A 14854-nucleotide genomic window follows, 5' to 3' on the forward strand; every position below is an offset into this window, starting at 1 on the left:
AGCTGGCCTCCCAGCCTCTTTCCACCCTAGCTCCCAGCCGATACCATAGACATGCCCCATGCCAGTCTTTCTGGCTCAGCTCACCCTGCTCAGGGTCCTGATGCATGGCCACCTCACTCAGGCTAAATGTTACCCCATCCTGCCCAGGCAGGGATGGAACCTCCTTTGTCACTGTTCCTCATAGTGCCCTGGGCATTTAGGAGCGCCTTTGATCAATCTTACCAACTCAGCAGTATCCTATAACAAAAAGGAAACTGATTCCAGCACCTTGTGGCTGTGGGGTGACAGGAAGAGCCGCAAGACCCTGCACCAGGCTGCCGTCCTGCTAATCCAGAGGCAGGATGACGGGGCCATGGAAGCTATAGACAAGACATCACTTTGGGCAGGGGTCAGGTTTGGCACCATTCAAAGTCTTGAGCTGAAGAGAGATGGGAGGAGACCCAGAAACCAAGCCCTACAATGGTTAACCAGTGGTCAGGACAGGAGGGCAGGCCCCCGGAGGTCTAAGGGGGTTCCCATGAAGTGAACGAGTGGGTCCAGGGGCTTGTCCCTTGTGATGCCGGAGAACCACTTGTCCACGTGTGGAGTGGGACCACAATGAGTGTCAGGAGGCGATGGCCCAGGGTGGATATTTGCTAAACTGTGCATCTCTGGGAGCCTGGTCTTTCAATGGAACATGCCTCTCATGTGCATTGAGTACACACATATGTGCAGGCATGTGCATGCTACCATCTAATACCCTTCACCCCTGACTCCATGGTGCCCTCTGTCCACACGCCGGCAGCCTCCAACACTGTCCACTTAGCCCAACCTTGGAGAATAGGTCTTTGCCTTGTCTCTGTTGGAAAGATGAGAAAAAGAGGCTCAGAGAGGTCAAGTGACTTGTTCAAGGTCACCCAGCAGGTGACCTACCTCCTATCAGTCGCTGTCTTTGCCCAGACCCTTCCGCAGGAACCCAAGGCTTTCTCTTCACACCTAGTAGCAGAGCCCTGCCAGTCCCTTCTGTGACAAGCTCTGGAAGGGATTGCTGGGTGCCAGCAGAGGCCAAGATGCAAATTGAATCCAGTTTAAATTCATAGATGTCATGTCCCTACAGCTCTCTTCATCTGAGTCTGGGTATGAATTGAGGGCTTAACACAATGCTGGTCAGCCCCCGGCTTACGTCTATTTCCTGTGCTAGGTATTTGGATACCCACTTCTGCCTCAGGGGAGCCAGGTCCTCCCAGATCCACCATAGGTCAGGCCACGGTGCAGGATGGCCACCTCTGCTCTCAGCTGCCTACCTGGTTCTGCAGTCCCGGGGACCTAGATTTAAGAGCAGCTGGGCTGGTCAGAAGTACTTTGGGCTGATGCTGGCCTAAGAGACAGAGCCAGGAGTCACCTTGGCAGGCATCACCAACCAAGCCTCCTTTGGGTGGTGTGAGCTTCTCTCTCATCAGGTTCCAGCACCCATCAGCCAGCAGATAGCAGGGATGGCATCAGTCTATGGCTTCCCTGGGGTATAAGGCTACTCAGGCAGGTTCCCACTCCACATGTGGCCCACTGGGCCTCTGGGGATCCCAGGGTGGCAGAGGGTAGCAGATGGGGCTGGCAGTCTGCTGGGTGGCCCAGTGGGGGGGAGGGGAAGCCAGGCCTCCAACCACAGTGTCCAGGGAGGCGTGGCTCCACGGGCCCATTGGAGGCCGAGATCCCGAGGGTGGGGTGGCCCCACCCTGGCAGGCCGGGTGGCCGGTGGGCGGCACCCCCGCGGGCCGGGTGGTCTGTCTGCCAGAGCTTGTCCTGCCTGGAGCCTGGCCGAGCCAGCAGCAGGGGGTACAGGGACCAAGTGGCCCAGCCCCCTGGGCAGGGTGTCAGGGCCAGAGCCCAGAGGACTGAGGTTCCGGTTCCAGTCCCAGCCGGTGCGTCAGAGCTGGGTAGATCAGGCGGCAAGCAGCAACCAGGGCGCCAAGGCACCCAGAGTCTCACCCACCCCGTGCTTCTGCTGGAGCCAGGAGGGGACACCGTGGGGCTCTTGGGACCCTCGGGATAGCTGCAGGGGTATAGCCTCCAGGGACACTGCGACAGGCCCAGAGCATCTCTCCAGAGAACAATGCCAGGATGGACCACCAAGGTCTCCAGAGCACAGGTGGGCACGTGGGCTACAGGAGGGCAAAGGGCTTCATCTGAGCACAGGGGATGATGTGGGCAAGTGGCTGCAGGTAGCTATAGGAGCTTCGGGTAGTGGTTGGGGTTAGAACCCATTTGGCAGTTCTGTGGGCAGAGAAAGGTTCTCAGGCTCTGGTACCAAGTGAGACCAGACTTGGCCCTCAGCCCATAGAGCTGGCTGTGCAGGTTGCTGTCCCAAGGAGCAGGAATGTGGCTATGAGGGTCCGCTACTATCCACCCAGGGCAGGGGATGAACTAAGACCAGCTGGTAATGGCACTCAGGACATGGAGGGCCTGACCTGGAGATGCTGGTGCCAGGGGAGTAGCACACTGGATGCTCCTGGGGGCTTTGAAAGTTCTCTGAGAGAATATGTCCTACCAGGTAGGAAAGGAGAAAAGGAAGAAGAAGGAGCAAAGAGGTAGGAAGTGAACAAGATACACGGGTGAGGGGAAGGGTCCTAGCCAGCGTTAGAGGGAAGGTACGTCTCTGCTGTCCCCACTTGGCTGACCTGGGCGGGGGGGTGGGTGGTTGGTATTGAAAGGGAAGGATAAAGGTGATGGTGGGAAGCGGCTTGCGAGTCAGTGAGAAAAGGGTAAAAAAACAGATGGGAAGAGCTGTGGGAAGGGAGGAGCTGGTGTCCCCCTCAACCAGGATCCTCCAACAAGGGTCCTGCCCCTCAATTCCTGTGGCTGCCTTGTCTCCTTACATGTAGTTCACAGACAGTGACGAGGACACCTTGCCATGCACTGACTGTGCAGGTCTCCCAGGTCTGGGATGCGGCTCTTTTCTCAGCATATGTGGTGGGGATATTGTGAGAACCAAATATGGTTGTTCAGTTTAGCGCTAGGTGTTGGCCAAGAAATGGCCTTGGGATCAGTGCAGGACCCACTAGCATCAGCTGATGTGGTACCCAGAGGGATGTGTGAGTCTTTCTCAGCCCATGGAGACTTGCCCTTGCCTGCTTCGTGCAGCTTACAGCACTGAAGCTGGCTTCAGCGTCAATGGCTTGTAAGGGATACCTTGGGCTGAAGGCTGAAACAGGTCAACCTGGGATAGACCCCTTCCTCCATGAGAACCCCAGGAATGATCCATCCCTGGGAGTTAGATAGTACCGAGAGCTCAGATGTGGCCACAGGGCCAGGCAGGGTGTTCTCGGACCAAGGAGCAGATAAAATATTGAAATTAATCAATAGGTATCCATCTCCTTGTCTGACCACTCGGGGAGCAGGAAAATTGAGGCACATGGGGCACGCAGAGCCAAGCATAGGACTATGGGTTTGGAGAGTGTCTTGGCTATACACAGTCATCTGCCATGCATCTGTCCAGGTGGGCAGACAAGTTAGACAATGTGTAAATCTGTGACCAGATGAAGGATGAGGCATATGAGCAGCATCCATTAGGAGAGCTGTAGCCAGGCCTTCAGGGCGAGGTGGATCTGGGTACAACCAGCCAGGGAGGAAAGAGGAGGGGATGGCAATCTCAAGCCAGTGCAAGCCATCATCGCATGTCAGAGAGTGTGCCAGAGCCTTGCCTCGTGAGCCCTGTGAGCATTCTGCCAGGGCTGTCTGCTGCTGCAAGCCACGGTCTCTCTGAGCCCAGTCCCCACTGGGAGTTTGATGATGAGTGGGCCAGCCAGAAGACACCTCTGCTCAGCAGAGCGCGGGCACCAGGGAGGTCTCATGGCTTCTGTGTAGTTGGCCCTAGACGCTGTGGCAATTCTGGTCAGTCAGATGGAGGGCACAGTGTGCAGAGCCAGTGAAGGGAGAAAGCAAGCTCAGACCAGCACAAGCCGCCGTCATGACAAGATGTAATAGATGGGAGGTCTAGGCTCTGGTGTCCACCCCTAGGCCATGGGGGTCAGGTGGCCAGGGATGTTTGAGTTAGGAGTCCTGAATGAAGAAGCTGCCAGCAATGGGCTGACCAGGAAGCACATCGTAGGAGGTAGGGTTCCCAGACCCAGGGGAAGGGAGAGGATTATCCGTGGGAAGACCAGCTTGGTTCTAAACCACACTTGGATAGAAGAACCCTAACCCAGCCTCTGAGGGAGGTGTGGGGTAGAGGGGCCTGCAGCATTCCCATTTTTCAGCCTCAAGCTCCTTAAGAAAGGCTCTGCAGAATCCAGCTGTAGACACCTTTGAGGATGTCACACCTTCAGGTTGAGGTGTTGAGTGTGCCGGTTTCTGAATACAGACTTGGAGTCTACTTGGACGGCTTGGGTAATGTGATGGACAGGTGTGGACCACATCTGACTCACCAGGCTCTTCTGAGGGGTTTTGTGGTCTCCAGATGGGTTGCTATTTCACTTCCCTGACGTACGGCTCCAAGATTCATCCCTTCTTTGCCCTAAAAAAGAGATGGTGCCTGCCTGCCCTGAGTGTGCTCAGTTCCCAGGAAGGAGCGTGCAAGTGGCGAGATTCTAAGTGGGTAGCCCCAGCTTGTGGGGTAAGGATGGATGGATGGATGGAGGACAGATGCAAGAACCCCCTTTACATCCATGTAAAGTCCTCAGAGGCCAGGGAGATGCAACAAGATGATTTAGGATGTACCTAGACTCAGGGACATGGGGACAGGAGTACTTGCACCTGTACTAAGGACAGGAAGATGGGAGCACCCTGAAGGTAAGCAAGCTTTGTCATTAGACACCTTCCCCTCCCCAGATCCCCCAAACCATGGTCCCTTCTAAAATGTCTCCCAGATGTCTATGTGTTTATTTGATTTCCTGACCACTCTGCAGCACCCCCCCCCCACCATGCCACCAGGGCAGAATGAGCAATGATGATACTTTGCCTTAAGTACACTATGTCAATTGCATGTCCACACTCACTGCCCCATGTGCCTGAGAGAGCATGTGCTTTCTTCTGTGGCCTTTGTTCTACACCAGAGGGTCAGCGCTGGCCTCTCAGCCCCACTAAGATGCACTGGGGCGGTGGAGAGCTTACCATAGTTGGCACTGGTGGGCAAGGGGAATGCTTAAGAAAGAGGAGGGGAGTGGTTTGTGGGAGAAAAAAGGCATATCATTATCTTAGGAAGGTAAACACAGCTAGTGTAGGGGCAGTAGAGCTGAGAGTAGGTATTGGGGTGTTATTGAGCTGCAGCAGAGTACCAGGCCTTCAGAGACAGGGGTGGTGGCAGAGGAAGCCTTGGTCTCTCTGACTCCCCTTGCCGGAGGTAAGCCCCAGATGCAACCTCAGCTTTCTCAGTCCTCAGCTGCAAGCAAGCAAGAAGGGAGGGAGGAGAGAGAGAGAGAGAGAGAGAGAGAGAGAGAGAGAGAGAGAGAGAGAGAGAGAGGGAGGGAGGGAGGGAGGGAGGGAGGGAGGGAGAGAGAGAGAGAGAGAGAGAGAGAGAGAGAGAGAGAGAGAGAGAGAGAGCAAGCGGGCAGAACTGAAGAGATGCTGGCTGGGTGGGGTTTAGACTCGGCAATCATGCAAGATGTGTGTGTGGGGGGGTGCATAGGCAGAGGAAAAAGCCAGGAAGACTCCCTCCTGGGGAGCAAAATCCCGTGCAAGGGTCTGACGAGCCTGACATGCGGGGATGGCCTTCTCTAAGACGCCTTGGCACTAAACTCCAGACAGAGGCCATCTGGGAAGACTGCAAGTTTGAGGGTCCTGGGTGGAGGCAAATAGATGTCTTCCAATGCAATGTACTTGAGAAAAGACAGAATCATGGGGGGAGTATGGCCTGTGAAGACAGCACAGAGGCACAAGGCCTTAGCTGTCACGGGGGAAAGTGGGTAGTTCTAGGTCAGTTGGTGGAGATAGTTGCCCATGAGTCCTACCCGCCTCAAAATCTTTTTCATTCAAAGGGTACCAAGAGTGGTGGCCACCTGGCCCACCTTGGGCGGACAGCGCCTCCATCTGGTAGGAAAGAGAGAACTGGAGTACACAGCCTCCTCGGAGGCCCTCTGCAGGATGTCTAAATCCTAGGACCCCAGGCTGGCCCCCATGTGTGTGTAAGGTGGGGTGGATGAGTTCCTTCATTACTCCCTTTCTTCCAGAACTGGGGTTCCACCTAACCCCTATCCTTGTTCCCCTGAGACGTGCATCAGTAGGCTTCCCCCAATTTGCCTCCCCAATGGCCTCCCACATGCTTGTTTGTGCCGTTCTTTTCCTGAGGGCAGGAGACAGGTATGCCCATCCTGATTTTGCAACTTCCTCTATGTGACACCCCCATTCCAGGGTCCTCATGATGAGCTGTCCCAATGACAGCAACTAACTCCCCACTTATAATGTCTCCCCCTCATCTGCCGTTTCCTCTCGAGGCAGTGGAAGCTTCCTGGCTCTGAGCATCTCCACTCTCGGCCCAGAACCTTCTGTGATTCCCATAGCCCCAGCCAACCAATCTGCACTTTTTAATCTTTCCAAGGCCCGCCCCTAGGCTTGGCCACCATGAACCTTCAGAACTGTTGCTTGTACGGATACCACTAACCACGTCCCAAGAACGTGGGCTGCTTGTGTGTTTTGAGGGTAGGGCAAACCAAGTACTCTCACAGAATAGAGGGCTTGAATCTTTAAAGTGGGAAGTACTGATCCCAGAGGCAAGCTTGGCTGTCCAGATTACCTGTGACCAAGGGCAGCAGCCTGGGAATACGAGCCACTGGGGCTGAGCCTCTGGTATTAACCTGGGTGTTTTTCTCACAGTGGAGAGAATATAGACCTGGGCAGTGCCCTGGGCTGGAAAGACCTGGGGACCAGGTATGGAAACCCAGCCTTCCCTGTGCCATCTACCCCATCTCCCCACCTCTGGCCTACTCAGGCTGCTTCTGTGGGGCTCCTTAAAAATCTCCACCCTGGGGAGGCATTTCCTACAGCCATGACCTAGTACTGACTGTCTCCAGGGACCCTTTCATCTCGTGCTGCAAATCCAGGCCCCATTCGTTGTCCCTCCCAACTGAGGCCCAGGTCTTGCTGTACATGTCATGGATACTGGGCTGTTCTGAAAGCCACTTCCTGTCCCCCCCATTCCCAGCTTGGCCCAGGCTTGGTTTCTCCCTCCCACTTCCTTCTGTCCTGCATCTCATGCCCCCCACCAATCCTTCCCCACTAGCTCCCCAAATAGAACCAGGACTTCCTGGGTGTGGGATCAACTCACACCTCAAGGGCCACCCTGTGGGTCACAGAGTCCCTCTGGGGCCCACAGGCTTCTTTGTCACGTGACTTTGTGTCACTCTCCTTCTCTTTGGCCTAAAGGTCCACTTCTCTGTTACAGCGGTGAGCAAGACCATGCCCCTCCCTTCTACCAAGTAATTACAGTGCTTTTCTGGGCGGTGGAGACATGGTCTTGCCCAGTGAAATAACCCCTGGGTACATTGACTGACACAAAGAAAATAACCCCACCATGTCCATGCTCTGCTAAAAGATGATGAAGGGGAGGGGGGACTGGATGGGAGCCAGGTGTCCAGAGGTAGGGACCAGGCTCCTCAGTATAAATTGTCTCCCCCCACCCGTTCCACTGAGCACTCACCTACTGACCAGAGGCTCTGCACTCTCATCTGAGCACACTCCACACACCCACCTCCTTGCTTCTTTCCAGAGTGGGTGGCAACTGAGCATTTGTACCCCCCACACCATTCTGTAGACTGTCCGCAGGGAATGGGACCCCTACCTCCAACACTCAATGTGTCCTGCTGATAGCAGCTACAGGGACTGGTGCTCAGAAGTGTGGGACGTGGGTGGTAGCCTACAGCCATCACTCACGGCTGACCCTGAGTCCTACATTCAGAGTTTTGCACCTATCTTTGGGAGCCTGCACCAGGAGGGCTTTCCTTGCTCTGTCCCTTAGCCCAACGCTATGCTGGCTGTCACTTTCAGGTCAAGAGAACCCCTGATGGGCAGTGTTGTGACCTTGGGGAAGCTCCTCCCTGAGGGCAAGAGACCCTGGTGGTCTTAGAGAATCAAATCAACCCCTCTTGGTGGCTACCCCCAGTCCTCTAGCTACTTACAGTCCTCTGGTACCCAGGAGACAGTGGTGGGAGGGGCCCCTGTAATCTGAAGGTCACCTGGGATAGCCTTGCACGATCCCACTCCTCAGTTTCCTCTAGTTTCCCCCTGAAGGGTGTAGGAACAGTACAGATTCTGAGCTCAAGCTGGCTGCAAGGGGCAGTCACATGGGCAGCCTGCAGGGGGCAGAATTGCAACAGGGACTGAAGCCTGTCAACCTTTTGAAAGTATCCTTGGGAGGACAAAGAGGGTGGGTAGCTGGGAAGGCTAGATCCAGGATGGGTTCTGCTGGGCTCTCAGCAGGGTTTAGGCAGCAGGAGAGGGGGCAGGGGTGCAGAGGATGAAGAGGAACGAGATACTGTGTAGGGGTGCAAAAGACGGGAGCAACTGCCTTGAGTTAAAGAGCCCCATTCAGAGTGGGAGCTGGTGGGGGTCTGTACACCCTAGTGCACCTGGGTGGGGCTCCAGCCCAGGCTGAGCTCCAACCCCAGCCCCAGCCTGTGGTAAGCCCTGTAACAGTGTGGGCAGGATGTGGGGGGACAGGGCCCCATTCCTCAGCCCCTAGGCTGAGCCCTGGGCCCCCCGAGCCAGAACAGACTCAGGAAATGGCCTGATTGCGTTTGTACGGGAACGCCAAATCCCTTGCAGCTGCGCGGGGCCAGGGCCACGGGCGGGGCGGCCATCGCCAGAGTCTTGACAGCTCCGAAGAACGTGCCAAGGGGTCTGGGCCGCTGGCCGGGGGGCGCCTTTCCCAGGCCAGAGGCCCCCACCCCACCCCACCCCAGGAGAGCCACCCCCTTCCAGTTCCCAGAACGAAGCCCAGCTGTGGAATAGCGACGGGGTGAGGTCATGGGGAGGGGGCGCATTACTCATTGCTTGAGGCAGGCGGGAGGGAAGAGGCAGGGGAAAGGGGCCCCAGGCCTGCTCAGCCTCAGAGCAGGGTCAGGAGCTGGGACAAGCTTTCCTCCAGCAAGGGGCTGGAGGGGTGATGCTGGTAGACCCCTATCCTGCACCCCACTGTCACCAAGACTTTGTCCAGGGAGGGCTAAGTTAGGGTAACTTTGGAGGGGGTGGGTCCCACAAAGGATGTTCCCAGAAAATACACATTGGCCTCCTGCCAGCCCCAGGCTCAGGCCGGCACCACGTTGTCGGGGTGATGGTTAGGAAAACAGTAAATAGTGAGGCAGGGGCGGCCCCCTGAGAGCTTGGGAGGGAATAGGACCTGCTGTTTGTGATCCCCCGTTCCCTACCCTTGCCTGCACATGTTGGAGGGTGACCCTGTGTACTCATGTGTGAGCACGTGCGTGGGAGGGCCTGTGTGTGAGTGCCTATGTGGCCACATGAAATGTCTGTGTACCCTGTACCCTGCTCAGGAAAGAGCTCTGTTTGGTCCCTATACTTGCTGCAAGCCAAGCCCCCATAGCCCCTTTCCTTGGGCTTTGTGTGTTGGTGACAAGCTATGGTAGCTTGGATTCTCTGCTCCAAGAGTGAAGGACCCTGAGGGGTCCTGCCCACAACTGTGCTTGCAAGGAGGCTGCACCTGGTAGAACAGGAGACGCTCTGGTCCGGTTCAGAGTGAGACCCCCGATTCAAGATATCCATACTCGGAGCTGAGCTAAGTGAGTCCTGTACCCCCGTCTCGGTCTTACACAGCCACCCAAGTGTTTGAGTGCTTTCACACCCACGAGAACTTTGCACATAGGCTCAAACACTTGTACCCCTACCCTGCACATACATAGATTCAGAAAACAAGGACAAAGCCACCGGGGGGTATCTCTTTATGGTCTGCCTCAGAAAGCAGGCAGAGTAGCAAGCCCTCTTTTTCCCATACACTGTACCCTGACATTTGGGGGGGGTCTGCTGGTAAACGTGTGCGCAAGGAGCAATCCACAGCCCCCAGAGCACAGAGTTGTACTTCACCGGGTGGAGAGGGGCCAAAAGCGGCCCCCACATTGGCTGAGGCCACGGAGAGAGCCAGGAGGCCCTCGGCATCTGCCTGTGATGGGAGCCAGGTGTAGGGAATTAAGGGGTTTTCTCAGGCTGGAAGTTGAAGGCCCTTCTGAGGCTGAGGCAGGCAGCTCGGCTTGGGGTGCAAGGTAGGGGCCGTCAGGCAGCTTGCGTGGCTGGAGTCCCATGTGGCTGGCGGGCGGGAGGTGGTGGGGGGATGAGGGAGGAGTGAACCTCATCCTGGAGCCTGTGGAGAGGCCTGGCTTTTGTCTGAGAGGCTTAGGGGAGACCTGGAGAGATTAGATCATGTGCTGGCAGGGCTTCCTGGCCAGGGGACTGAGGCCCAGAGGGGAGCGGGCTGTGGGGTCATTTGGCGGACACTGCCCGGGAAGCACAGAGACCCCAGAAGGGAGACTCGACTCTGAGCAGCTCAGGCACCTTGGTCCTGGGGCAGTGGGAACTGTAAAACAGAGGACCCGACCCCTCTCAACTCCAGACAAGTTGGAGGGGCTGTTGGGGGGAACAGTGGCCAAGGCCTGCAGTATCTACTAGATACCAGCAACACAGGTTTGCTGTATAGGGTCTCCAGACCCCCTGGGCCCAGACCAGCCTGATTCCTCTGACTGTGTCTGGCTTAGAGAAAGGAATTCTAAGGAGCCTGAGTCAGCATACTCTGAGGGCTGCAGATATTGCTTGCCTCAGTTTCCCCACCTTTGACATAACCCAGAGAGACCTCTGTGGGGAGGACCCTGAGTTGAGGTTGGGGTGCTCTAAGGTACCAAAGTGCAAAGCAGAGAGAGAAAGGAGCTGAGTGGATGCAAAGAGAGCCTGAGCCTGACCTGGTGACTTCTAGATGCAATCTCACACTTGGTCCTTGTATGGTGGCTACTGTCTCCCAACATGCCATTTTTTTTGAAGACAGGAAGGAAGGTTCCAGGTGGAGATTGTAGGGGTAGCTATCTGGTGCCATGTCTAAGACTCTCTGAACTCATTGTCACCTTTCCCAAAGTCTTCTTGGTCCCCACGTTGAACAAGGTGACTATGTTCTAACATAGGAAGCAGTCAGCATGACAGGACAGTTGGTCACAAGCCCCAACATCGGGTTGCCTGAAACCTATGTGGACACCGATGTCTCCTCTCTTGGCAGAGGCTCACCTATGTGTACAGAGCCCTGGGATTACCCCCCCTTGGACAAAGGCACTTTCACAACTGCTTTGCACAGCCTTCATCTTAGAGTAAACTGAGGCCTGCAGACCGGTCCAGGGATTTACCCTTGCCTGCCAACAGCAGGGCTTGTCCATTCCCCTCACCATCCCGCTCATCGCAAGACTGTCTCAGTCGTGTGGCATGACTGTCTCTCTGGGTCTGCTACTCCAGGCTCACAGCTCAGTGGAAAGAAGAAGACCAAGAAGAGGCTGCCCGTGAACAGCGCCAAAGGGAACGAGAGAAGCAGCTGCAGGACCAGGACAAAGATGAAGAGGAAGGCGATCGTTCCCTGGAGCAGACAGGACAGCAGACACTGTAGGTTGCTGGGTCCTGGACCCCTATTTACTGCCACACAGGACCTGGGAAGAAGCACGTACTGGGGGGTCAGGCCTTGGACTTAGAGCCACAGTGTAGGAATTAGAGGAAGGGACCAGCTCCTGGGACAAAGGTCATTGCAGTCTCCAGTAAACACCATCTGTGGGATGCTGACTAGCCAGAGGGTCTATAAAGTTATGTGAGGCCCTCCCCTTCCAACCAGCCTCCAGGGGCCCTGACTCAGGCTCTGGACACCCTGTACATCTCCAGCCCTGGCTTGGACTGGTGCTGACCCCAGCCATGAGGCCCTGGCCCCCAAGCCCCCCGCCCAAACTCCTGGCTGCCAGTGACTCACGGAGGCCACGTCCAAGTTGGCGGCTACGGGCCGGCTCGTTTCCTCCTCGGGCCCAGGAGGCCTCCGCGGCTGGGCTGGGCTGTTTTTCCAATAACTCTCCCCTTCCTCCTGGCCCTGTTTTGTTCCATTTTCTCGAAGTCAGCAGCTTTGGGCGGGGTGGGGAGCTGCAGGGGTCATGGCCTCTCAGTCAGGTCTTTAGTTACTGGGTCCTTGCTAGCCCCCAACCCTTTCTTGCCCAGTAGCTTACCCTAATCCTTGAAAAAGGCTGTGAGAACCACCCTGAGAACCACAGCAGCCTCAAGGAGCCCTAGATAGACGGGGGAAGGCACACCCTCTCTCCTGCAGTCCTAGACTGAAGAAGGAAACAGAGCTCTCTTTTTGGGGAGCTCTAGATTGTTGAAGAAACACAGTCCTGCCCTCAGGGAGCCCTAGACTGTTGAAGAAGGCATTGCCTAGTCCTTAGGGAGCCCTAGCTTGGAAGAAGAGGCAAAGCTATGTATATTCTTAAAGAGACCTAGATTGGTGGAGGAGTGATATCTCTGCTTTCAGGAAACCCTAAACTACTATGAGCAGTAAAGCCTGGCCTTAAAAGAGCCCTAGACTGACAGGGGAAGGATAGCCCTGCTCTCAGAGAACCTTCTACTGAAGGAGGAGGCATAACTCTGTTCTGGAGGAGTCATGGATTAATGAGGTAGTAAGAGTCTGTCTCTCAAGGAGCGCTAGACTGATGGTAGAGGCATAGTCCTACTCTCTGGGATGTCATAGACTGAAGGAGGAGGCACATCTCTGCTCTCAAAGAATCCTAGACTAATGAGGAAAACAAAGTCTGGCCCTTAAGGAACATTAGACTGATGGTGGAGCCATAGTTCTGTCCTTGGGAAGCCCTAGACTGATGGTGGAGCCATAGTTCTGTCATCATGGAACCCTAGACTGATGGTAGAGCCATAGCTCTGTCCTTGGGAAGCCCTAGACTGATGGTGGAGCCATAGCTCTGTCCTTGGGAAACCCTAGACTGATGGTAGAGCCATAGCTCTGTCCTTGGGAAGCCCTAGACTGATGGTGGAGCCATAGTTCTGTCCTTGGGAAGCCCTAGACTGATGGTGGAGCCATGGTTCTGTCCTTGGGAAGCCCTAGACTGATGGTAGAGCCATAGTTCTGTCCTTGGGAAGCCCTAGACTGATGGTAGAGCCATAGTTCTGTCCTTGGGAAGCCCTAGACTGATGGTAGAGCCATAGCTCTGTCCTTGGGAAGCCCTAGACTGATGGTGGAGCCATAGCTCTGTCCTTGGGAAGCCCTAGACTGATGGTGGAGCCATAGTTCTGTCCTTGGGAAGCCCTAGACTGATGGTGGAGCCATAGTTCTGTCCTTGGGAAGCCCTAGACTGATGGTGGAGCCATGGTTCTGTCCTTGGGAAACCCTAGACTGATGGTAGAGCCATAGCTCTGTCCTTGGGAAGCCCTAGACTGATGGTAGAGCCATAGTTCTGTCCTTGGGAAGCCCTAGACTGATGGTAGAGCCATAGCTCTGTCCTTGGGAAGCCCTAGACTGATGGTGGAGCCATAGTTCTGTCATCATGGAACCTGAGACTGATGGTGGAGGCATAGTTCTGTCCTTGGGAAGCCCTAGACTGATGGTGGAGCCATGGTTCTGTCCTTGGGAAGCCCTAGACTGATGGTAGAGCCATAGCTCTGTCCTTGGGAAGCCCTAGACTGATGGTGGAGCATAGCTCTGCCGTCATGGAACCTGAGACTGATGGTGGAGCCATAGTTCTGTCATCATGGAACCCTAGACTGATGGTGGAGCCATAGTTCTGTCCTTGGGAAGCCCTAGACTGATGGTAGAGCCATAGCTCTGTCCTTGGGAAGCCCTAGACTGATGGTAGAGCCATAGCTCTGTCCTTGGGAAGCCCTAGACTGATGGTGGAGCCATGGTTCTGTCCTTGGGAAGCCCTAGACTGATGGTGGAGCCATAGCTCTGTCCTTGGGAAGCCCTAGACTGATGGTGGAGGCATAGCTCTGTCCTTGGGAAGTCCTAGACTGATGGTAGAGCCATAGCTCTATCCTTGGGAAGCCCTAGACTGATGGCGGAGCCATGGTTCTGTCCTTGGGAAGCCCTAGACTAATGGTGGAGCCATAGTTCTGTCATCATGGAACCCTAGACTGATGGTGGAGGCATAGCTCTGTCCTTGGGAAGCCCTAGACTGATGGTGGAGGCATAGCTCTGTCCTTGGGAAACCCTAGACTGATGGTGGAGGCATAGCTCTGTCCTTGGGAAGCCCTAGACTGATGGTGGAGCCATAGTTCTGTCATCATGGAACCCTAGACTGATGGTGGAGGCATAGCTCTGTCCTTGGGAAGCCCTAGACTGATGGTGGAGGCATAGCTCTGTCCTTGGGAAGCCCTAGACTGATGGTGGAGCCATAGCTCTGTCCTTGGGAAGCTCTAGACTGATGGTAGAGCATAGCTCTGCCATCATGGAACCCGAGACTGATGGTGGAGCCATAGCTTTGCCCTCGGGGAGCCCTAGACGGACAGGAAAAGCACAACTCTGCTTTTGGAAAGCTGTAGGCTGCTAGAGAAGGCACAGCTCTACCCTGGGTGATTCTCTGACCTCAGACAGAATGTAGCCATGGAGAGCCATCTCTGAAGCAGATGGTGGCTCACTCTGGGAGTCCGGGTCTAAGGAAAGAGACAAGGAAAGGAGCATAGGCTGAGGCGTCTTTTCCTAACCCTCTTTTCCTCTGTTCTTTCAGCCTCAGGATAAAGTCCTCTGAACTGGATGAAGATGAGGGTTTCGGTGACTGGTCCCAAAAAATAGAGCAGCGACAGCAAACCTGGGGGAACGAGGGGACTGCAGAAGGTAGTGAGCCCTCTCAAAGTGAGAGTCCAGAGGAAAAGCAGGCAGAGGACAGGCAAGTGTGGACCAGGCCGGGCAGGGCACTGGCTCTTT

The 14854-nt window shown here is 55.5% G+C and overlaps 1 protein-coding gene across 3 annotated transcripts in view; it reads left to right on the forward strand.

Moving 5' to 3' along the window:
• Positions 1-14854, forward strand: part of Lsp1 (lymphocyte specific protein 1) — a 35092-nt gene that overhangs the window by 12030 nt on the left and 8208 nt on the right. For all 3 annotated transcript variants that reach the window (XM_075972832.1, XM_075972831.1, XM_075972833.1), the window contains exons 2-3: positions 11407-11550; positions 14658-14816. In XM_075972832.1, the coding sequence (XP_075828947.1) occupies positions 11407-11550; positions 14658-14816 (303 nt within the window). The remainder of the gene's footprint in view (positions 1-11406; positions 11551-14657; positions 14817-14854) is intronic.

The sequence above is a fragment of the Microtus pennsylvanicus genome, chromosome 5 (genome assembly GCF_037038515.1).
Source record: "Microtus pennsylvanicus isolate mMicPen1 chromosome 5, mMicPen1.hap1, whole genome shotgun sequence".
Classification (NCBI taxonomy): domain Eukaryota; kingdom Metazoa; phylum Chordata; class Mammalia; order Rodentia; family Cricetidae; genus Microtus; species Microtus pennsylvanicus.